This window comes from Mauremys mutica, chromosome 3 (assembly GCF_020497125.1).
Source record: "Mauremys mutica isolate MM-2020 ecotype Southern chromosome 3, ASM2049712v1, whole genome shotgun sequence".
NCBI classification, from domain to species: domain Eukaryota; kingdom Metazoa; phylum Chordata; order Testudines; family Geoemydidae; genus Mauremys; species Mauremys mutica.
In genome coordinates, this window is record NC_059074.1 from 7,263,005 (window position 1) to 7,286,947 (window position 23,943).

At 58.4% G+C, this 23,943-nt stretch overlaps 1 protein-coding gene across 4 annotated transcripts; it reads left to right on the forward strand.

Moving 5' to 3' along the window:
• Positions 1–1,038: 1,038 nt before the first annotated feature.
• On the forward strand, positions 1,039–23,585 carry STMN4 (stathmin 4). 4 transcript variants are annotated; one of them, XM_045008524.1, is made up of 6 exons: positions 1,039–1,135; positions 11,621–11,691; positions 12,734–12,829; positions 17,290–17,495; positions 19,118–19,309; positions 23,349–23,585. In XM_045008524.1, exons 1-6 carry the CDS (start codon positions 1,092–1,094, stop codon positions 23,406–23,408), a joined length of 669 nt encoding a protein of 222 aa, XP_044864459.1. In that variant the 5' UTR covers positions 1,039–1,091; the 3' UTR covers positions 23,409–23,585. The 4 variants fall into 4 exon arrangements, with proteins under 4 accessions (XP_044864459.1, XP_044864458.1, XP_044864461.1 ...); XM_045008523.1 differs by having other exon boundaries at positions 17,287–17,495; positions 23,349–23,584; XM_045008526.1 differs by lacking the exon at positions 1,039–1,135 and adding an exon at positions 1,967–2,036 and having other exon boundaries at positions 17,287–17,495; positions 23,349–23,584.
• Positions 23,586–23,943: the final 358 nt, after the last annotated feature.

Here is a 23,943-nt window from a genome sequence, read left to right on the forward strand (position 1 = left end):
ATCCACCCTCAGAACGCTCCTGTGCTGCGATGCCTGCGGAAAACAAGTGAGAACAATCAGGCTGCTGGTGCACTGACACCACGGCCTGCCAGGTATTGTCTCATCATTTCCCTGTACTCCCCAGCTGCCCGTCTCCATCCGTCTGTGGTCTCTTGCCTGATCCTGAGATTATGAACACTGTGGGGAATAACCGTCTTTTTGTCCTGTGTTAGTACAGCACCGAGCACAATGGGCGGGCTCCTAGGGCTACAGGAATGCAAATAATAATAATGATTTAGGATGGAGAGTGGAGGGTATAACTAGGAGGGCTGGGGTGAAATTCAGAAAAGGACGATTTACCCTGCGCAGCAGGAAAAACGCCTGGGGAGATGTGGTAGGGGCTGTAGGCTAGTGGGGAAGGTTCGTTGTTTCAGACTTTTAAAACTAGCCTGGACAAAATAGGCTTTTCCATCATGTATGGGTGAGATTCCCCTGAGGGCAGCAAGGGAATTAAACCAGCTGAGAATCTGACCCTGCTGTTGGGTGTGTGACGGACTGAGTGAGACGTGGCTGATTTTTCATCCTCTGTCTCTTTGTTTGTTTAATGGACATTGGAGTCTCTTCAGGGCAGGGATCATGTCTCCTAGGGTGACCAGATGTCCTGATTTTATAGGGAAGTCCCGATTTTTGGGTCTTTTTCTTATAAGGCTCCTATTACCCTCCACCCGCGTCCCGATTTTTCACTTGCTGTCTGGTCACCCTAGTGTCTCGCTGGAGGTGCGAGTTCATTGCGTGGCGCAGTGCGGGCAGGATCCTGGCTGGTGCATTTGGGCATCCCTGTAATGGCCGTTAATAGGGTTCTCCAAAGCTCCCTGGATCCCTCCGGCCAGCTTTGCTCCCCCCCTGCTGAAAATAGCTTCTTTGTGTGACATCATCCTCTGGGTACCTGGCCTGCAAGGAGTTACTCAGGCAATCCCTGCTTCCCTGACAAGAGGCTGCCCAATCAGCAGCGGCCCTGGGCTCGGCCAATCGGCTGGCTGGGAGGTGATGTCATGGTGAGAGGCTGGCAAGCAGGGCTGATGCTGGCAGGAGCCCTTAGCAGCATTAAGTGAATGAGCAGCACCGGGAGGAGCGGCAGCCAGAGCAGGTGCTGGGGGTAAGTGGCAAAGCAGCGAGGAGCTCAGGGAGGGAGGCCAGCGTGGGGGTCTGTTGCTCTGGTGGGGTTGAACCCTGGGATCCCAGGTGGATTGTGCCTGGCATTGGGTTGGCAGGACAATCCCATGGGGAGGAAGTGGCACGAGGGAGTTTTACAAAACCCAGTGGCACCGTTTGCCGTCTTTCTAGTCCGTGTCTGCGAAAAGCCCGGGCTGGGTCTGAAAGCGCCGCGATCCCCCCATGCAGAGTGGCTCCCCGTCACTGGACCAGCTGCAGGCTCCCTCTTTGTCTGTCTGTCTCCCACTTGCTGGCTCGCTCTCATGCCTCGGGAGGGCCCACTTTGCTTTGCTTCTTGGTGAGGCGCAGGCTCCGGTGCCTGTAGCAGCATGCAGGTGAGGTAGCCACATCCAGGATTGGTAGCCACTGGACCACTCCAAGAGAGAGACGCCCAGCTCCACCCCAACAGCTGGGTGCCAGCTCCTTCCTCCTCCTCCTCCTCATCCCAGAGCTCATCTGTGCTTAGAGCAGGGCTGCCTTTGCTCAGCTGGGGTTGCATCCACCCAGGCAGGGAGAAAGTGCAGTGAGTCCAAATCTAAATGCACTGGTTGGTTCTCCTGTCAGAAGTGGGTGCCAGTCTTTACTCTGGGGCAGGATCCTCTGTGTTTGACATTTTCTTTCATACTAATGTGGCTAGCCATAGCCTGGACCGCATGGGGTTTTATCTCTCTCTCTTTCTTTCCTTCTCAACCCCACAATAGGTGCATTGGGCCTGATTCTGATCTCCAGCTGGTGTAAATAAGGAGTCGCCCCACTGAAGTGAGTTCACATGGGGTAGTCAGTGTACGTGGGATCAGGATCAGGCCCGTTGAGTTCAAGGCTCGCCGGCTGTACCCAGAGCACAGGTGGGTCTGTCTGATTCCACTTCCCATCTGGCAGAGAGGAGGGTTGCAAATCCCTGCCTCCCTGTCCACGCATCCCACCCAACCTTTGGGCGGAAAACTCCATTAGCCCCGAGTGGGGTGAGTTAGGGTCACTCCCTGTTCCGGAACATGCCCCGAGGATGTCGCCTTTGGGGGCAGCCCCACCTGACAGCCAGCTGGGGTGGGGCGGGATTGTAGGGGTCTGGCCCGGGGGTTCCCAGGTGGGACGTCCCGGAGACGGAGCGTTCCAAAGAGGCGTCCCCTGGCTTGCTAGATGGGACCAGCAGGCACGAAAGCAGCGAGAGGTGAGGAAGCAGCCAGGGGATGGGGGGTGGGTGCTATCAGTGCTGGAAAGCGGGGTGGGGGGAGTCTGCCTTATTGATGGAGGCAGGAAACGTTCGTTCCTTGTGATGTCTTTAAATATTTATTTCAGATGGGGGAGGGGCAGGTGAGCGAGAGAAGAACTGGGCAGCGGCTGGAGGGCCCAGAAATGCATTGAGCTTTTAAAAGCTGAACCAGCCCTGGGAGGGTGGAGGTGTCCCCGCCTGGGGAGGGCTGTGCTGGCAAATCGCACCTGCCCTGCCAGACGCACGGGCGCCTCATTGTTCAGCCCAGATGAGCTCATCTGGCATTATGCAGGGCGGCTGCTGCCTCTGTCTAGCGAACAGCAGCACTCACAGCAAAACTAAATGGGCTTGTTTTAACCTCCAGCGCCTGCTTCCACAGTCCCGATGGGCTCCCTGCCCCGCAGCCTGCCTGGCCTACGGGCTGTTTCCAGCCGGGATGCTGGTGCCCCTCACTCCTGACCTGCAGCCCCCCGGCTATCCCAGTTCTTAGCCTCTCTTGAGTAAAGAGGTACAATGTGGAGCTTTGTGTGGCAGTGCTGAGAGATGGACAAACAGCCACTGGGAGGAATTGTTTCACTTCAATCAGGCCTTCAGAAGGGCCAGCCCGCGGCCCCTGCAGCACACTTCATTAGCAGCTGAGGAACGTGCGTTTCAGTCGGAGCAGAGGGGTTGCAATCAAGGTGGCCGGGCCATGCATGCTTGGCCAGGCTGTCCCCACGCTGCATGGCATGGCAGAGCCCCTCCCGCGTCTTGTAACTATGTCGGCCTCTAGTGGCAACAGCCACCCGTGGGATCAGCCTGCGCACAGCTGCAGCGGGGGAAATTCCCCCTTAGCTGAAAAGGCAGCAGGCTGGGTTGGGGGGCAGGAGGTCTGGTAACTGTGAAGTCCACGCTGCCGCAGCATGTGGCTTAGCTTGGTGCCAGGGAGTTGGGGGGAACGATGGCTTAGCTTGGTGCCGGGGAGTTGGGGGGAACGATGGCTTAGCTTGGTGCCGGGGAGTTGGGGGGACGATGGCTTAGCTTGGCGCCGGGGAGTTGGGGGGACGATGGCTTAGCTTGGTGCCGGGGAGTTGGGGGATCGATGGCTTAGCTTGGTGCCGGGGAGTTGGGGGAACGATGGCTTAGCTTGGTGCCGGGGAGTTGGGGGAACGATGGCTTAGCTTGGTGCCGGGGAGTTGGGGGAACGATGGCTTAGCTTGGTGCCGGGGAGTTGGGGGGAACGATGGCTTAGCTTGGTGCCGGGGAGTTGGGGGAACGATGGGTTAATAACTTCTGACCTATTTCGCTAGGCTAGGTTTGTCCAGAGTACCTGTCGCAATAGCAGCAGGATTCAGTCCAGCAATGACACCCGTTTGGTGTTCAGACACCAGCACAACCCGCTCCCCACCATTAACCCCTTTCCCATGTGGCCCAGCCTATCGCGGTGAGTGTGACATCCCCGGATAGGGGCGCTCTTTGCTAAGCCCTGGCTGGGTGGCTGTCCAGGAAATAACAGCGTTTTAACAAGGGGTTTCCATGGAGAGAGGCCAGGTGCTTCCAAAAGAGAGGGACCTTCCCCCCAAAGAACCTTGGATGAGTCAGGTGTTGGCCGCTCCGCCTCGCCTGCCATTGGAGCCTAGGACAGTCCATTGGTTTCTCATGTACTTGTGGGTTCTGATGGGAGAGCGAGAGGGCCAGACGTGGTGACGGTGGCCCCAGGGCCCGCTGTGATCTCCAGTCCCAGAGGATCAAAGAACAGTTAGGCAAACTCTCCTCCTGCTGGGATGTCAGGGGTGCCGGAACCAAGGGAGGGGTCCTAGGGGCCATGGCCCACCCACTTTTTAACATGGGTGTAGTAGCTGAGAGCAGCCCTTGGCCTGTGTCCCTACCCTCTGGGGCACGCCACCCAGGGCACGTGGGGGGTCTGGGGCTCCCCACAATGGTCGGGGGCTCCCTGGGCAGCTCTTATCATGGCTCTGCTCCAGCTTCCGGCCTGGCCAGGGGGTGGGGCCTGGGGGGAGGAGAGTAGGAGCAGGGGGCAGTGCCACAATTCTAGCACCAGTGACCCCCCCTCCCATTTCTACCGAGGTTCCAGTGCTCCTGTGTGATGTGACTAGGTCTCTATCGCTCTGGGCCATTGGGCTTCCCCTGAGACAAGGCGATGGGGATCTGAGCAATATGGAGAATCGGTGGCGCTCATCTGTGGCTCAGGATTGAAGGCCCTCAGCGGGGCTGAGGGGACTGGGATAGCAAGGGGTGCTGCGGGCTAGGACTGAGGAGCTTCAGTGGGGGATCTCAGGACAGGGATAGTGGGGGGGTGGAGGGGTTGCAGGTCAGGATTGCGATGCCTCAGCAGAGCTGTGTGGAGAGCCCAGGACTGGGATAGCCGGGGGGCTGCAGGTCAGGAGGGAGGGACCTGGTCAGGGCTGTGTGAGGAATGGGATATCCCAGGACTGGGATAGCAGGGGGCGGGGCAGCTGCAGGCCTGCTCTGAGATGCACGGAGGTGACCTCATTTATCCTCTATCTCTGGGCATTAATGGCTAGAAGCCAGCCCGGCGTGGCCAGCAGGGTTACTGTCCTTTCCTAGTCCTCTCGCTCTGACAATGTGCAGGGCCCTTAGTGACCGGGACGTGCCACCCACAAGGCCAAGGAAGATAGGAGCCCTCGCAACAGGGAGGAAACCCCTTCCTCTGAGACCTCCCTCCCCCCCACACCACCACAGCCCCTCACCCCAACCCATAGCAAGGAGGTCGGGTGACTCCTGGAGATTTGCTGGGGCAGATCCACTTGGGTTCTGCTGCTTCCCCAGGTAACAGCTGGCATCTGGCAGGCAGGTTCTTAGCTCCCCGCCTGCCACGTTCTCTCGTGATCCGAACAGGCCACTGCTCAAAGCCTCTCCCGCCGGGCCTGTCACCTCCTGGCCGTACCTCGCTAGTCAGGAGGAAAGTTGTCCCCATCTGGGCCCTGCTTCTGGACCTGCCTGGTAGGTGCGGCCCCAGACCCAGGCGAGGGGCGGGATCAGATGGGGCCCAGTGATTCCGCCACAGCTCCAAACCCAGCCATTCCCCCAGCTGGAGGAAACAATCCATCCATTGTCAGCACGCCAGGTCACGGCCGGCTCCCTGGGCCTGGCACGAGGCAGTGCCCATTGTTTGGGTTCCTCTTTCGCTCCGCTGCGGGGCTTGTTTATGTGGCACAGTGTTGACCCAGGACCTGCTGGTTCTTAGAGCTGGTTCTGGATGCCAGGAGGTACCCGGGGGCCCACAGCTGGCTCCACCGGGGGCCCTGGGCCAATCCCATCCCTGTGCCAATCCCAGCTCAGTGACCTTAGCTACTGCACTTTGCATGCCAAGAGGAGGGTGGCACCAAGGATGCTGCTTTAACCGCTAACACCCTGGAGCAATGCCTACATGTATCTGCAGCCCCCATCTCTCCTGCAACCTCCCCCCCCCCCACCGCCTGCCCAGCGACTGACACCCCGTCCTCCATCAACAGACCCAGGCACCTCACCTGACCCCCTATCCGGCCCACTGCAATGGATTTCTCCTCTGCAGCCCACACACACATGGGTGTTGTCAAATACAGCACACCCCTGCGTGCCACTGGGCCAGGCTCCAGGCCATTCGGCACCAGCCCCCTCCATGCTCCCATGTGCTGCAGAGGCTCAGCACTTCTCTGCGACTCCCCGGTACCCTGGTCGCACACACTGGAGCAGGTCAGTTCAATAGGGCACAGCAGACCTGGCTGGGAATTGCATTGCCTGCCCATCCCTGGCTTGACAGCTCTTGGAAAGCAGGTTAGAGTCATAAACTCATAGAATCTCAGGGTTGGAAGGGACCTCAGGAGGTATCTAGTCCCACCCCCTGCTCAAAGCAGGACCAACCCCACTAAATCATCCCAGCCAGGGCTTTGTCAAGGGCTTCACTCCGTCCGTAGAATTTCAGTAGCCAGCTCTTGAGCCAGCCTTGCCGGGCACTCAGGCAGCGCTTGCAGACCTTGCTGGACCTTTCACCGAGCCCGGGCCAAGCCCTGGCTTTGATTGTCCCTTAGGGGTTGAGTTAGTCCTTATTATGAAAGTCTTGTCCAGCCCTGGCCCTGGCAAGGTGAAGGGTGGGGCTCCTGGCCTGCCTCTGCCATGGCCTTTCTGTGTAAGCTGGCACCAGAGGCTTAACAGCTCCCTGCCTTAGTTTCCCCATTTGTAACAACGATGGTGAGGAGCTTTACCCTGCTTTGCAAAGCACTTTGGGAACTTTGCACAAAAGACACTAGCTGACTATACACTGTTGTTAGCCTTCCTGGGTAGCGCCTAGAGAGCGCAGCAAGCCTGGGCCCTCACTATGCCGGATGCTTTACAAGCATATGGTCTAGCCCCCGCCCCAAGGAGCTGGAGATCTATAAGAGTCAATCTATTATTAGCCTCCCTTCTGGGTAGGTAACGATCATTACTTCCTTTTCAGAGCTGGGTAAACTGAGGCACGCAGCCTGCCCAATGCGGCAGAGCGCACTCAGTGGCAGAGGTAGGGATGGAACCCCGAGCCTAGAATCCACAGCCGGAAGGGACCATTTACGCCCATCTCGTCCGGCCTGTGCTCTCCCTCCCCAAGAGATTCCTGCGTCAAACCCAACCCCCCCGGAAGGGCTCTCGTAGCTAGGCAGAGAAATGCGTGTTGATACCTAGGGACGGGCTAGAATGGGGGAAGCGGCTGTGGATCTGTGGCACTGCCCTTAGCAATCGCCTACCACAATGGGGAGACAGCAGGTGCCCAGCCACCGGGGGCTTTAGCTCAGGGGTCGGGGGTCCCGTGGTCTGGCTGCCCTTTGGCATTCGGCTGCTCTGGATCACAGTGGCGCTTCAATCCCTTAGTTGGGTCCTCCCAGGTGGAGCCCTTGACAGCCCTTGTATGCCTGAACTCAGTGACGCTGCGACCAAAGGAAGGCAGCTGGCGTTTGCCAGGCGTAGGGTGCGCCGGGCCGGCTGCTGGGATCTCAGCTGGCTAAACGGAGCAGCACCTGGGTGCCCGCCACGTGCCCTGAACGGCTTCTGGTGAGACGCTCCAGCAGGGGGCAGCATCCTGACCCCGAAAGGCTCTTCCCTGGCCATGCGTCCAAGTGAGCCACCCTTTCGCCACCCTGCACTTGGAAGCTGCACCAGCCCTAGTGTGGGAGCCCCAGAAACACCAGGGGGCCTGTACTGGGGGGCGCTGGTGCTGTCCCGGCCCGAACAGCCTGGGCGTCCCCTGGGAGAGAGAGAGACACGGGAATGGGCTGGAATGATTCTGATGGGGATTCTCTATGGAGGCTGCTGGACACAGACAGACCATGTGGTTCTCGCTGGCTCCCAGCTGATTCACAGCCTGTGCTGCCTAGCGCCTCCCTCCCACCTGGCCAGTCATGGAAGGGACCGCTGGCTGCACTGCCCTGTCTTGGGTGGAACGGCCTGTGCCAGGCTGCTGAGCCGGGGCTTTTCATGCACAGCCATGGGGCACCCTCCTTTGGAATTCAAGTCCTGGCCCCACTCCTTAGCCATGGCGGGGGCTTTCCAGCGACGCTCAGCGTTGGCCGTGCACCGCTCCCACCCAAGTCAATGGATGTTTTATCATTGCAGCCAGCGGGATGTTTACAACTGACCTCAATGGGAACGGCGTTGGGTTAACATTGAAAACCCACCCGTCACTGCTCCGTGCCTCAGTTTCCCTTATGTGTACGATGGCGCTGAAACGCTTTCCCCACCTCTCTGGGCTGATTCAATCCAAGAGGCTTTGAGCTCCTCAAAAGGATCTGCAGCAGGGCTACGTGCTAGTCCAACACCCCCCACTTTGGGGTCAGAGACCAGCCGGAGCTGGGGAGAGCGGGGCAGCGGGATGAGTAGATGAATGAAGGCCTGTGCGCTGGGGAATGAACCGGGGCCACTGGGAAGAATTTTAATTGTGGCGCCTTTTCCAGCTCTGTTCCATTTAAAGAGAGGCCAGCGCCTGATTTTATCCACTGTGCCTGGGCAGGGATAGTACAGGACACTTCCCATTCTGCCAGCCCGGCCTCCCATCAGGGGGGTTGGGCGGGTCACAGCTCAGAGCCGGGCAGGCAGAGAAGCAGCTGTTGTGGAGATCTGCTCAGTGCGAGAACACGGATTAAAGGCCAGACGGGACTCGTCTGCCCTCCTGGAGACCCCAGGGCACAGACAGAACTGCACCCGGAGATCAGACTCCACCCTGGGCTGAGCTGGCTAAGCAGCTGCTCTTGAGTGTAAAGGCTCCAGGCGGAAGAGGGAGGAGGTATTTTTCATAGCTGAAAACCCTCTTTCTGTTGCCAATCAATACCAAAACCTAGTTCCCTGGGGGAAAGCTAGTCCCTCCTGCTGTGCTTTTGCACCCTGCTTTGTTGTTGTAGGGTTGTCCGTAAGCAAGACTCACATTTGACCTTTGGTCTGGTATTGTAGGGCTGCTGTGAGAGTGCTGGGCTGTGCCTGCTGCTTTGTTATTGTAGGGTTGCTTGCGAGTGTTGGACTCCATACACTGGTTTGCTATTGGGTTGCTCACGCTGATTTATTATGGTAGGGCTGCTCATGAGTGGTGGGCTGCACCTGCTGGGTTATTATTGTAGGGTCATCTACTGAGTGGACCTCGCTGATTTATTTATCAGAGGGTTGTTCGTGAGGGCTGAGCTTTCCATGCTGGTTTGTCACTGTAGGGTTGCCTGTGTGATGCCGCAGCCGCTAATTGTTTTGATGTGCAGGGTGGAGAAAGGTATGAAAGTGTTTGCTTTGAAAATGAAAAGAGTTGATCTAAAGAGCTCCGGGGTGAGGCTCTTGGTGGGAAATCATACCACTTCTTCCCAACCTTTGCCATGGCCGCTTAAGCAACCCCTGTGCAGAGAGAACCTGCGGGATCCAATCCACAGTCACAGACTAGGGGTCGGGGAAAGCACTGGTGCTGGGGAAGGGGGGCAGAATCCTAGTTTGGGGTCATCAGATGGGCTTGAACCTCAGGACAGGCCTCTACCAACTGAGCTAAGGGAGTAACTCCAATAGCAGGTAGAGGTAGTAGGCTGCTATCTTTTATCAGACCGGGACATGATGTCAGTGCAGCTTGTTACATAAGCGGGGAGAGGGACCAAGTATTGTCTGTCTGTGCTGTGAGGCACCTCAGAGCTTGTCAGAAATCAGACGTCCTTTCTGTGAAGACCACTGCAATACTGAAGAAACAAACACTTCAGTCTGAATCAGGACTAAAGATCGAAAATGTTCACACAACAAAATTCTGAAGTTTCGTTTAAACTCTAGTCAATCAAAACATCTCGTCTCCGGCACATTTCAAACATTTTGTTTCAGTTTTGACCCTTTTTAATTTATTCTTTTTCAAAATATAAATTAAAGCAAATTTCGAGACACAAAGCCGTTTCCAAACGAAAAAGCAAAGCTTTCCATTCTGAAAAGGTCAGAATGGGCTGCAGCAACATTTCCAAAACAGGACGGGTCGTGTTTTCAAAACGAAAGGTTGTCAAAATCGATACGATTTCAGGTGAATCAAAATGCCATTTTCTGACAGAAAACTGTTTTGAGGAAAAATGTGCAACCAGTGATAAATGAGCCTGTAGGAAGGGTGGGGATAGGACACAGGGGACCTCAGCTTAACTCCTAGCTCTGCCCCTGACTGTGTGGGACCTTTGGCACATCAGGTCACCGCCCGGTGCCTCAGTTTCCCCATCTGTAATGTGGCGATAATCCGACTTACCCACCTTTGCAGAGAGCTGGAAAGGGCCGTGTACTGGGTTATTTAGTAGAGTCACGGCCCCATACAATACAGTGTCCCAACTGCAAGGTGCAGCGGGTTGGACCATGACTGCACAATGCCTGTGGTAGCTGGGCTCTGTCTGTGCGTCTGTTTCTACCTCGGGCTATCGACGGAGGCTCGTTTACGTCCCTTGTCACCCCAGAACCCGGGCAGACGGGTTCAGGCGGCGTCCTCAGCATGTCCCATCATCAATCCCCTTTTCCTTTCAGGGCCTGAGCCAATTCGCCCCCAGGGGTCTCTTGGCCTTGGGAACTAATTGGGGCACTTCCTGCTGTATCACAAGGAAAAGAAATTGGGCTCTGAAAGGGCGCTGAGTCCAGACACAAGAGGCGCCAGCTGTGTAACGTGGCGGGGATTCGCGGGCCACGCACACAGGGCTGAATGGCCAGGAGACGCCTGCTGGGCCCCTAGGACCTGTAGGAGAGCTGACTTCACTGGTACATGACTTCAGAGGCACATGCCCCAGTAGTCGAGTGGGTCTTTCCAGGCCAGGCTCCCAGCTCCCGGGCACTGGTCTGAGGGATCCTTTGTGTGATGGCTACATCTCACCGAGGAGCGTTAGCTGGGACATGAGTATTAGACTCTCCGGCCCATGGTCACCCGCGGCGCTGTGATCCTGCAGGGATGGGCGCCGGGCAGGACAATGGACAAGGGGCCTGGCTGGGCACCCCCCACCTGGGAGAACTGGTCTCAAGCAGGGGGCCAGTGAAGCTGGAATGCGTGACCCCCAGACCCGTCTAGGCCCTGCCGCGCTGAACGCGCGTGGTCGCCGCGGGGCGCCGGGCGTCTGTAACGCTCTGGCTGTGGGGCCTGTGCCCTGTTTCAGCGGCTCCTGTGCTGCAGGGAGGGAAGAAAAGCAGCTTTGTCTGCTCCAGTGGCCATTTTTTTCTTTCCTTTGTTTTGTTTGGCTTCCGAAAGAACCGTTTGCATTGTCCTGATGGCCCCCCGCCCCAGCTCCGCTGACGCTCCTCAAGCCTGGCCTACAATGGCCCCTGTTATGGCAGCGCTGGGCTCCCCACGCTCAGCTCGGCCAGGGCACGTGTCAGGTGCATCAGCAAAAGGAGCGGCGGTGGGGACCGGCATAGCCCCACAAGCTGCACATCAGGACCGAGGGGCGCTGGCCCAGCGGGGTGTGGGGCTCCAGGGGGCTGCAAGTCAGGGCTGAGGGGTTTGTGTGCGCTTGTGGGTCAGTGTCTATTTTGGCCAGACGGGTGTGACTGCGTGTGATTGTGTGTCCATGGATCATGTGTGGGTGCTGTGTGCCTATGAGTGGCAATGCGTGGGATCTGTGTTCATAAGGGTGCGTATGGCCTGGCTTGCGTGGCTGTGTGTGTGTGGCTCTGTGTGTGTGTGTGCGTGCGCGCACCCTGCTTGCCTGGAGCGCCTCCCCCGAAGGGCTAACGGGAGCCCTGCTGAGCACTAACCATCTCGTCTCTTTGCTCCTCCAGGCCCCGAGAAAGCTTCTGGCCACACTTGATTCCCAGCCTGCAGAAGGAACCGAGCGCCATGACTCTGGCCGGTACGGACGCGCCGTGAGATCTCCCCAGCCCATGGCACCTCGCTCCACCCGCTAGCACGGAGGGGAGAGCGCAGCTGGCATCTAGCCCCGACCCCTTTCCTGCGGGACAGGCAGTGGCCTTCGTCTCCATCAGCCATGTGCGGGGCAGGGTGGGGGGATGAGGCGTCCCTAGCCCCGGCAGGTGCCCAGAATTGCTCCTGCCCCTGTTCCTTTGAGGTCCCTGGGAGAGTCACCTGGTTAACTTGGCCCCTGCAGCTCATAAGATGCAGGAGATGGCCCAGATAGAGATGGGCCCAACCTCCCGCCCTGAGCATACCCACCTGGACGGGCGCCCCCCTGGGCAATGCCCACGCTCCCAGCGTGCTCCTGGGGGGCTGCCGTGGGGAGGGCTGGGTGTCGCAACGCAGTCCAGCTTGCCAGGCGTGCCGCTTCGCTCTCCCACCTCCTCCTTTCCCCACCGCTGCCACCACTCTGGGATCAGGTCACAGCTTCCCCTGGTTCTGGGGTGCACCCCAGCAGAGCCCAGCAGACCCAGCCTTGCTGCTACAACTCCAACAGGGGGCAGGGCAGCCTAGTGAGTAGGGTGCTGGCTTCCTGGGGCTCCGTTCCTGGGCCATGCTGTGCCTCAGTTTCTCCTGGGAGAGCAACACTTGCCTGCCTGTAGGTCCAGTGGCTAACAGGTGTGATCGCCGTGGCAAGTGGCGTGAAAAGTGAGGAGCGATTGGTATAAAAGAAGTTTACCAAACTCAGCAGCCCATGACCTGTCTCAGCCACCATCCCCCCCACTTTACTGCTGGAGGGGAGGGTTTGGCGTGGCGGGTTTGGAATCCCTGCCCTCAGATGGACTTGTTCATCCCCTTGAGACAGACAAGGAGCGTTTGGCTCTGGGGGCCTTCCCGGCAAACTTCCCCGCTGCCCCGCAGTGCTGCTACGCATCAGCGAGCCGCAGCTGCTCCATCCCAGAGGCGACTCAGAGCAGGTAGGAGTCTCTGGCCATCAGCCAGGGCTGCGGAGACTGACGCTCCCAATGGTGTTTTCGCAGCGTACAAAGAGAAGATGAAGGAGCTCCCCCTCGTGTCCTTGTTCTGCTCCTGCTTTCTGGCCGACCCCTTGAACAAACCAGCGTATAAATACGAAGGTAGGTCACTCCCCCACAACGCTCGCTCCTGTTAGGAGATGGGGCGGTGTTGGGGGAGCAGTGCACATTAATTCCTTCCGGTATTACCAAGGGCCTGCTGTGGGGGAAACAGCTGGGGTCCCCCCCGTCCTGGAACCCTGCATGGCTGGATCCCACACAGCAAACATCAGGCTGGATCAGGAAGGGCGAGGTTCACACCTGCTGACCCAGAAGGATCCACACCTGGTTGGGGCCGTGCAGCTGGTGCGGGCCACCTGCTGGCAGCTGGGAGGATTACACCACAACATTGAGCACCAGAGGAATTCACTAGACTCTCATGGGAACCGCTGGGAAATCCCTTAATAACGAGAGCAGAGGCAGGAGATCAACTAGACTGAGCTCATCTGGAAAGCAAACTGGCTCGTCACAACCCGCACCCCGGATCAGGGCGGTGATTGAATTCCACACCTTCTGCTCCAAAAGCCGCTTCAGCTAAGGGAGAGACTCCATGAGCTGGTAGCAGTAGGAGGCTGTTATCCTCTAGGCAGGCCAGTGCCTGGAATGGGACATCATCCCTTTAGCTAGTGTATTACTAACATCAGTGATATTAGTCGGATCTGCTGTTATTTCCTCAGACGCCTTTCTTTCTTGGTATATAATTAGCCTGCAGAGCCCACTCTCGCTAATTGCTATTAGCTTAGCACAGTTTTAAAAAAATCCACTGGGCATTTACATGATGAAGAACAGCCTCTGGCTAGGATAACAATGATCAGGGCCATCCACCCTCATGCTTCTTGGTACAGCCGGATCACCACATGGGATCAGGAAGAAATTCACCTTCCCCTCCCTCAGGTACAAAGGAATTTCACTGCGTCAGAAGCATGAAGCATTGGCCATTGTCAAAGACAAGCTACCGGAACAGGTAGCCCATTGGTCTCTTCCTGTCTGACAGCAGCTAACTTCCTTGAGTCTCCCTTCATCTTATTTGTATTGTTAGGATCTAGAGGCAGGGCACATGATTTCCTAGCTACTTTCTATAGCACTGTGCTCCCTGAGGCGCTCGGCTGATGCTAGAGGATAATAATAACGTTGGCTCCAGCTCCCACCGGCAGGGGAGTCAGAAACGCAAGGCGCAGACGGTGGGCGTTTGCACAGATTGATTTCAGGGAAGCCACAACTAGATGGGTCACTCCAGGTGACTCGCGTCGGCAGACCCAGTCATGCTCGACAGCAAGGATCCGCAGGAATCGGGCATCACCGCCCTCGGAGTGGCCGGCTCCCCCCCCCCCAAATAGCCATGTCCCCTGCACCTTCTGTTCTTGTGTTGGCACACAGTGTTACGTCACTCTGGAAGGCGCTGGTCTCAAGCGGCAGAGAGCCTGGCTTTCCGGATTGCCACGAGGATTGGCTCATACTGAAAACTGGGTTCTTGGCTGCATTGTAGCCTGCCTGGTTTCATCTTCTGTTTCCAAAGCATGGAGTCATAGAACCACAGGGCTAGAAGGGACCGCCAGGGTCATCGAGTGTAATCCCCTGCCAAGACGCAGGATTTGTTGTGTCTAAACCATCCCAGACAGATGCTATCCCAGCCTCCTTCTGAAAATCTCCAGCGAAGGAGCTGCCACAACCTCCCCAGGCGTCTGCTCCATCGTCCTGCTGTTCTTATAACGAGGACGTTTTTCCTGAGATTTAATCTAAACCTGCTATGCTGGAGTTTGACCCCACTGCCTCTTGCCCTGCCCTCTGTGGCAAGAGAGAACAGCTTTTCTCCAGCTTTTCTATGGCAGCCTTTCTAGTATTTGAAGACCGCTATCATGTCCCCCCCGCAATCTCCTCTTTTCCAAACTAAACATCCCCAGATCCTTCAGCCTTTGCTCACCTGCCTGGCCTTCTGTTCCTCTGATCGTCTTTGTCGCTCGCCGCCGGCTCCTTCCCATGTCTCTACACCCTTTCTATGCTGTGGTGACCAAAACTGGACCCAGTTCTCCAGCTGAGGCCTGACCAGTGCTGAGTAGAGCAGTACTATCACTGCCCGTGACTTGCATGTTATGCCTCTGTTAATGCAACTTAAAATTGCATTTGCTTTTTTGGCAACAGCATCGCATGTTGAGGGACTGATCCACCACAACTCCCAGAGCTGGGCGCATTTTGTGTGTGTGGCAAATAGCAGTAGTAGGCTGTTATTCTCCAGGGGGAATCAGTCCCTGGAATGGGACATCACCCCCTTAGCCACTGTGTCATTCACAGCAAATTCATCAAAAATACATTTTTCAGGTCAATGAAATGGCTAGTGAATTTGGGTTGGATTCAGCAAATAGTTTCTGCCAGAAAAAAGCTTTTCTGAAAGGTTGGAATGGTTAGTTATTTAGCTAATGAGAGAGAGAGAGAGAGAGAGAGAGAGAGAGAGATGAAAAACACCTCCCCCAAAACACACCTGAAACAAAACAAAACTCATTTCATTTTTGGGTCAAACTTAACATTTTGTGTGACTCAATTATTTTTTTCCCGGTTCTTCATTTCAGCAAGAAAAACCAAAATAATTCAGCTTCAGTTTGAACCAAACCAAGTTTTCTCCCCAGATTTTTCCATTCAGCCTCCAGTCGCCCCACCAAATAATCCACGATTCACTTCTATCTGCTCTAAGCTGAACCTGGCCCCTGAAGGGCCATGTCTCAGCAGAGCATTGCCTGTATCCGGGCAGGCTAAGCACTCTCCTGGTACCCCCAGCCAGGCCCGCTCTGAGTTCACACTGCCCATCGTAAGCCAGTCCAGCCGCAGCTTCCTTGCCAGGGACAAGCCGTAACCCCTGCTGTGTTTTGTGCTTTGAACAATGGACTGGCGGAGGGGTGGGGGTCAGCTCAGAGCGGGTGATGGAGCCTGAGACGCGCGGGCATGTGAGCGAGAATGAGAAGATAAGGGGTGAGGAAATGGATGAGTGACCGTTGGTGCAAGGGGGCGTGTGTGTGAATGCTGGGGGAAGCGTGGGAGAATGCCTGAGAAAAAGAGTGGTGAATGGGGAGTGAGTAAACCAGGAGAAGTGTGAACCTGGGTGACTGAATGCAGGGTGCGTGAGCACGTGTGTGTGTTAATACAGGGGAACTGAAGGTGTGAATGGCTGCTGGGGGACTGAGTATGTGTGTGTTGGTGTGAGCGGATGGCAGAGGATTAAGCATGAGCGGATGTGAGTGTGAGCGGCTGGTGGGGAACTGAGTGTGAGTGAGTGGCTAAGGGTGGCAGACTGTGAATGTGCAAGTGGGTGTGAGTATGCAAGAAGGTGTGAGTGGCTGTGGGGGATTGTCTGTGTGTAGATGCAGAGGGGTTGAGTGGGAGTGTGCAAGTGGGTGTGAGTGTGTGAGCCAATGCGACTGCATGGCGGTGGGGGCAGAGTGTGAGTTGTGTGAGTAGCTGGAGTAAGTGTGCAAGTGGATGTGCATGTGAGTGGGTGAGTGTGAGCAGGTGTGACTGAGTGGCTGCAGGGGATGCTGTGAGTGTGTGAGTGGGTGTGAGTGGCTGCAGGGGGCAACGTGAGTGTGAGTGGGTGAGAGTAGCTGCAGGGGTGTGAGTGGGCAAGTGTGTGTGTAAGTGGGTGTGAGTATGCAAGAAGGTGTGAGTGGCTGTGGGGGATTGTCTGTGTGTAGATGCAGAGGGGTTGAGTGGGAGTGTGCAAGTGGGTGTGAGTGTGTGAGCCAATGCGACTGCATGGCGGTGGGGGCAGAGTGTGAGTTGTGTGAGTAGCTGGAGTAAGTGTGCAAGTGGATGTGCATGTGAGTGGGTGAGTGTGAGCAGGTGTGACTGAGTGGCTGCAGGGGATGCTGTGAGTGTGTGAGTGGGTGTGAGTGGCTGCAGGGGGCAATGTGAGTGTGAGTGGGTGAGAGTAGCTGCAGGGGTGTGAGTGGGCAAGTGTGTGTGTAAGTGGGTGTGAGTAGCTGAGGAGGGTGAGTGTGAGAGCAGGTGTGAGTGGCTGCAGGGAGCAGTGTGAGTGTGTGAGTGGGTGTGAGTAGCTGTGGAGGGTGGGTGTGTGAGCAGGTGTGAGTGGCTGCAGGGAGCGGTGTGAGTAGCAATGGAGGGTGAGTGTGTGAGCAAGTGTGAGTGGCTGCAGGGGGCAGTGTGAGTGTGTGAGCAGGTGTGAGTAGCAGTGGAAGGTGAGTGTGTGAGCAGGTGTGAGTGGTTGCAGGGGGCAGTGTGAGTGTGCAAGTGGGTGTGAGTGGCTGCAGGGGGCAGTGTGAGTGTGTGAGCGGGTGTGAGTAGCTGTGGAGAGTGAGTGTGTGAGTGGCTGCAGGGGGCAGTGTGAGTGTGCAAGTGGGTGTGAGTGGCTGCAGGGGGCAGTGTGAATATACAAGCAGGTGGGGGGTTGAGTGTGTGATCGGGTGTGCTTGGCTGCATGGGGCAGTGTGAGTGTGCGAGCGGGTGTGAGTGGCTGCAGGGGGCAGTGTGAGTGTGCGAGCGGTAACTCCTCCTTTGCTCGCTCGCTCTCCCAGCAGACACCGTCGACCTCACCTGGTGCGTCATTTCGGACATGGAAGTCATCGAGCTGAACAAGCGCACCTCAGGCCAGTCCTTCGAGGTGATCCTAAAGCCGCCGTCCTTCGACGGGATCCCCGAGTTCAACGCCTCCCTGCCCCGGCGACGCGACCCCTCCCTGGAGGAGATCCAGAAGAAGCTGGAGGCGGCTGAGGAGCGGCGGAAGGTAGGCAGACGGGTTCCCGGGGCTCACGCTGCGTGTGGCTGGAGACACCCCCGGGGAAACGTAGCACATTGGGGCGCTGGTGCGTCATGGCGTGGGAACAGGTGCAGGAGATTCTGGGAGGTATCTGAGAGGTTTATGGAGAAGCAGTTGAATGCAGTGAGCTCACGGGGTGAAGACTCACGACGCCCGGCCCCGCGTCCTCCTCCGGACGGCCCAGGCTGTAGGATGGAAAGGGCAGGCTCCGCGCAAAGCCACGGCCAAGCGCCGTCCGCCATCTCCAGGGCCGCTCTGCTGAGGGCACTCGTCCAGCCCGGGCAGGCATCCCGGAGTGGGCGTTTGCCACCTGGCTACCTCGTGTGGTTTGCCGGCGTGTGAATTATTGATCAGCCTTCAGCATCCCCCACCATTACGGTGGCCATGTGCCCAGTTTTCGATGGTCGAAAAGGGGACCTGACAGTGTCCAGTCAGCTCTACTGACCGGACACTCAAAGTCCGGTTACTGCAGGCGGGGGAGGCGGGGAGGCGCCAGGTCATCACCTGCGCCGGCCCCTACTCAGCCGGGACCTCCTCCTACCTGCGTCGGGCGGCTGCAGCTCCCAGCCCTGGCTCTGCAGAGGAATCCCTGGGGGAGGGGGAAAGCAGCAAGCAACAGGGAGAGGGGGAGGAGGAGTGGATGGGGGCGGGGCCTCAGGGGAAGAGGCGGGGCAGGAGCAGGGCTTTGCGGGTGGGGGGAATAGGCAGGGCAGGGGTGGGGCCTCAGGGGGACGTGGTGGGACAGGGGTGGCTCCGGCAGGAGTGTCCGGTTTTTAAATATTACCAGCCCTACCCACCGCTGACCCAGCCACCAGGAGCTCTGCCGGGCAGCGGATTGAATCTCCCTTCGCATGGCTTAACTCCATGCCAAGCTCTGCCCTCAGCACCCCTTGGCGACTCCACTGAGTCCGGCGGGGCCCCATGGGTGCACCGGGATTGGGGGCAGTGGCAGGGGGAAGAATTTGCACTGATTCTTTCTAGCCAAAACTGCAAGCTCCCCCCGTCGCTTGGCATGGGCCAACCCAAGAACGGGGCTGTAGTGAAAAGCTGGAGGCAGGAAAACACATTAGCACATAGCATGGGCTTGTGGAATCACTGGCTCCTTAGCCATCACTGGGCTTTGAACCGTCGGAGCTAAGAGCCTGACTCTCCGCAGCTTGAGCTAAAGAACTAGGCCAAGATCCTCGAAGGTACTTATAATAATAATAATAATTGGAGATATACCAATCTCCTAGAACTGGAAGGGCCCTTGAAAGATCATCGAGTCCAGCCCCCTGCCTTCACTAGCAGGACCAATTTTTGCCCCAGATCCCTAAGTGGCCCCCTCAAGGATTGAACTCACAACCCTGGGTTTAGCAGGCCAATGCTCAAACCACTAGGGAGTTAGGTGCCTAAATACCTTTGACGCTGTGGGCCTCAATCTCCTAGGCAGCAGCTGTGGCTGGGGTGGAGCGGGGGTTATGTATCGCAAGCTGAACAGCTGGTTCCACTCGTGACTCAGGCACCTCCCTGCCCCCAGCGGGCCCGGGACTCTGCGTGGCTCTCGCCCGGCGCTCAGCCGGCTTGTCCTGTTTGCTTTGTGGATGCAGTACCAGGAAGCGGAGCTCCTGAAGCACCTGGCGGAGAAGCGGGAGCACGGGCGGGAGGTCATCCAGAAAGCCATCGAGGAGAACAACAACTTCATCAAGGCGGCCAAGTTGAAGCTGGCGCAGAGGATGGAGTCCAACAAGGAGAACCGGGAGGCCCACTTAGCCGCCATGCTGGAACGCCTGCAGGAGAAGGTGAGTGCCGGCCGCCGGACCCGGGGCTGTGAGGAAAGGGCAGGGCAAGAGGCCATCGATGCACCCAACAGGTGCCCTGGGGTGTCCCGTATATCTCAGCAGCACCCAGAGGAGCCAAGGTCAAGGCCCCATGTGTGCGGCACAAACACTTAATACGAGGCAGGCCCTGTCTATTCAGACTGTAAAGTCAGAGGCAGGGTTATTGGACAGAAGGGGACACTGAGGCCCAAAGTGATGACAGGCCAGATTTTTAAAGGGATGTAGGTACCGAAACAGGCAAATGGGCACTCGAGTCCATCAAACCGGTGCCACTGACCTGGTCAGAGCTACAGCTCAGGTCCCGCCTAACCCCCTCCACCCCCGCCGGGTGCCGAAGTTTCAAAGCGCCACCCTGCAGCTAACGAGCTGCTCGGAGACCAAGCCCGAGCTGCATCCCCGGAGCGGGATTCCCGGAGGAGGCAGGGGCCCGCTGCAGCCCCGGAGCGGGATTCCCGGAGGAGGCAGGGGCCCGCTGCAGCCCCGGAGCGGGATTCCCGGAGGAGGCAGGGGCCCGCTGCAGCCCCGGAGCAGGATTCCCGGAGGAGGCAGGGGCCCGCTGCAGCCCCGGAGCGGGATTCCCGGAGGAGGCAGGGGCCCGCTGCAGCCCCGGAGCGGGATTCCCGGAGGAGGCAGGGGCCCACTGCAGCCCCGGAGCGGGATTCCCGGAGGAGGCAGGGGCCCACTGCAGCCCCGGAGCGGGATTCCCCGAGGAGGCAGGGGCCCACTGCAGCCCCGGAGCGGGATTCCCCGAGGAGGCAGGGGCCCGCTGCAGCCCCGGAGCGGGATTCCCCGAGGAGGCAGGGGCCCGCTGCAGCCCCGGAGCGGGATTCCCGGAGGAGGCAGGGGCCCGCTGCAGCCCCGGAGCGGGATTCTCGGAGGAGGCAGGGGCCCGCTGCAGCCCCGGAGCGGGATTCCCCGAGGAGGCAGGGGCCCGCTGCAGCCCCGGAGCGGGATTCCCCGAGGAGGCAGGGGCCCGCTGCAGCCCCGGAGCGGGATTCCCGGAGGAGGCAGGGGCCCGCTGCAGCCCCGGAGCGGGATTCCCCGAGGAGGCAGGGGCCCGCTGCAGCCCCGGAGCGGGATTCCCGGAGGAGGCAGGGGCCCGCTGCAGCCCCGGAGCGGGATTCCCGGAGGAGGCAGGGGCCCGCTGCAGCCCCGGAGCGGGATTCCCGGAGGAGGCAGGGGCCCGCTGCAGCCCCGGAGCGGGATTCCCCGAGGAGGCAGGGGCCCGCTGCAGCCCCGGAGCGGGATTCCCCGAGGAGGCAGGGGCCCGCTGCAGCCCCGGAGCGGGATTCTCGGAGGAGGCAGGGGCCCGCTGCAGCCCCGGAGCGGGATTCCCCGAGGAGGCAGGGGCCCGCTGCAGCCCCGGAGCGGGATTCCCGGAGGAGGCAGGGGCCCGCTGCAGCCCCGGAGCGGGATTCCCCGAGGAGGCAGGGGCCCGCTGCAGCCCCGGAGCGGGATTCCCCGAGGAGGCAGGGGCCTGCCTGGCTCGCCAGCAGGGCCTGGTCCACCAGGCCTGAGACCGGGTACCCGTCGGACCCCGCAGCAGGAGGGCCTTAGCCAGGCCGCCCAGAGCTAAGGTGGGAATGACCCGGAGGAAGGACAGCCGCTCAGGGAAATGCAGGCCGAGCGTGTGAGCGGGAGACAGGCGGAGGAGGGGTGGATTTTCAGCTGCCAGGGCCCCTATCTACGCCGCCAAGCTGGCTCAGGCACCTGACTCTGGGAGAGAGTGCACGGATGAGGATCCCACCCGGAGGTGGCTACCTTGGTCCCATCCGCCAGGCACAGCAGCTCAGCCCCTACCCCTGCCCGCCCCCTCCTCCGCATTGCACTCCTGGCTGGCCTGCTTCAGAAAATCCCCTTTTTAGGGGCCTAACGATCCCCTGGGGCCCTGAAATCAGGGCCGAAAGTTCTGCGAGACAACGGGTCACCCAGGGGCTGGGCCTTGTTCTGCTCTGCCGGGCAATACCTAACCCCCTTTCCAAAGCTGGCCCAGGGTGATTTGCTTGAGGCCAAGTCTGTGGCAGAACTGGGAAGTGTATCCTGCTCTCCTGAGACCCAGCCCAGTGCATTGCCCCCCGCCCTCGCCAGGCCGGCCCCTGCTCCCCTGGCTCCCCTTGGGGCTGGTTCCCTCCGAGCTCTCTTTAATCTCGGCAGCTTTATTCTTAATTGCAAGGGGGCCAGCTCCAGCTGCTGGTTATGGGGTGTGTTTTTTGTGGGAGGCTGCATCACGTGACTCATTGGGCCCAATCAGCACCTCCAGCTGCTGGGTAGCAGCAAGATAATCACGGACTGAGGCAGGAATTGGGGTGTTGGGGGAGCTGCCTGGGATCCTGACTCCTGTCACTACGGTAGCACAGATTTCGGGGTCTGCGCTGTAGAGGGCCGGCGAAGGCAGCTGCCTTTGTTCAGTGATGATCATTTCCCTCCACCGCCTGCCTGCCTGTTAATCTGACTTGGGCTGGTGTGAAGTAATTGCCCCTGTCCCCGTGGAAAGGGAGGGGTCCTTGGTAACCCCACCATCTCTCTCCTTTCCTTCCCGGGAGGGAGACTCCAGGCCCAGAAACCCACCACTGGGATGGGGCTCTCCAAATGGCGGTTCCCATCCCTCTCTGAAAGGCTTTGGGCTCAGAATAGGCTGGCAGAGTAGGGTGACCCTGGGGGACAGGCAGGAGGTTCCGGACAGGAGTCAGAGACCAGGCCAGGCGGACGGACAAACAGCTGGGCTTGTCGGCTAGCTCACAAGGGCAGCTGCTGACCCCCGTTTCCTCGGTTTAAGGTACCTCGACGGCCCCATATCTGAGCACATCACAGTCTTTACTGCCTTTCCCTTTGGGCAGCAGGGCAGTGCAATGAGCCCCATTGTCCCGATGGGGGAACTGAGGCACAGAGCGGCTGGAGCAGAGCAGGGATTTGAACCCAGGTCTCCCGAGGCTCAGAGGAGCACCCTCACCACGGGTCCCTCCTTAGAATCTTGCCCGCTGCTTTGTCCAGGCCAGTTTGTAAGGACCCGAGCAAAGCAGTGCCCAGCCCTTTCCTAGGGAGATTCCACGGCCTGGGAACTGGCTCATTCTAAAGTTCATTTCCTCAGTTTCATCTCCTGTCTCCTAAGCCCAGTGCCTTGGGCTCCCCTATATGCAGTTCCCCTGCCTCCTGGGTTACAGCGCCCCCTCCGGGCGCCATCCACAGAGGACAGCACTTTGGTACAACCCAGCGAGGAGGCCTTGGCAGACACACTCCCCCGTGGGCCACACCTGTTGAACATTATTAGGCCTCTTATATCTCCTGGAAGATATATAAATAAATCCATTCCAACGCCGGTGAAACTGGTCCTGCTCCTCCACCAACTCCCCTCCTCACTAGCCTCCTCCAAACACCTTCTGCAACCTTCACCTTGTATCAGAGACCAAGAGAGTGAGACAAAGAAGGCCAATCTAAGAACAGGCCTACAATGCAGTGAGAAACCCACGGCTGGCCCATGCCAGCTGACGCGGGCTCACAGGGTTGTTTAATTGCTGTGTAGATGTTTTGTCTCAGGCTGCAGCCTGAACTCTGGGACCCTCCCACCTTGCAGGCTCCTAGAGCCCGGCCTTCAGTACAAGCCTGGATGTCTACACTGCAATTAAACAGTCCTGGAACCTGATCTCCGCGCACCTGAATCAGCTGGCACGGGCCAGCCATGGATTTTTAAATGCAGTGTGGACATGCCCTACGTTCACGGCAGTCTCTGGGACACTCAGTGTGGTCTTGTCTGATCGGCTCTGCCTTTCTAGATCGGGGCCAAGGACTATCTGTGTCTGGGCACCATTGCAGACCTTAATAATCACACCCCCGGTATGACACCGGTGGCTTTGGTGTTGTTACGCCAGGGAGGAACCTGGGCCACCACACTCTTTCTGTCCTTGCCTCTCAGTCAAACCCCTCCGTAGTCCCCTTGTCGCTACCCATCCTTGAGTCCTGAAGCCCAGCACACTAACAGGGTCCCCCTTCCACCTCCCCCCAGGACAAACATGCGGAAGAGGTGCGGAAAAACAAGGAGCTCAAGGAAGAAGCCTCCAGGTAGAGAGGCCAGGACGGTGGCGGTTTGGACTGACAGCGCCGGTGAAGCTTTGCGACCGATGATGGGGAGTTCCTCTGCTTGCTTTGTTTGTGAATGTAAAGAATTGACCAGTGAAGCCATCCTATTTGTTTTGGGGGAGGGAGGGGAGATGGGGAGGAGAGAGATGGGGCAGGGAGGTGTTTGTTGGAGGGAGGATGGGGAGGGCTGGGGGGGAATAGACACACCCCATTTGGGAAGTCTACAATCCTCTCCACGGTTTCATTTTTACTTCCTCATCATTAGTGTCCAAGAAAGAGTCCAAACGAACAAAGGGTCGGTGACGCTGGCTGTTAGGGGAGGTGACACGACGGGGTGGGAGAGGGATGCACAGCGTGGGTGACTTTAATTTGGGGATCAGGGCTGAGCGGACGGGGCTGCCCTGTCTGCATCTCTCTGTAACTGTGGGCAGGAAAGTCGTCTCTCGGGGGTGCGTGTAGCCTGTTCTGTGTTTGCCATGAACTTTGGTCATTAATACAAATGAAACATCTCCTCTCGGTGT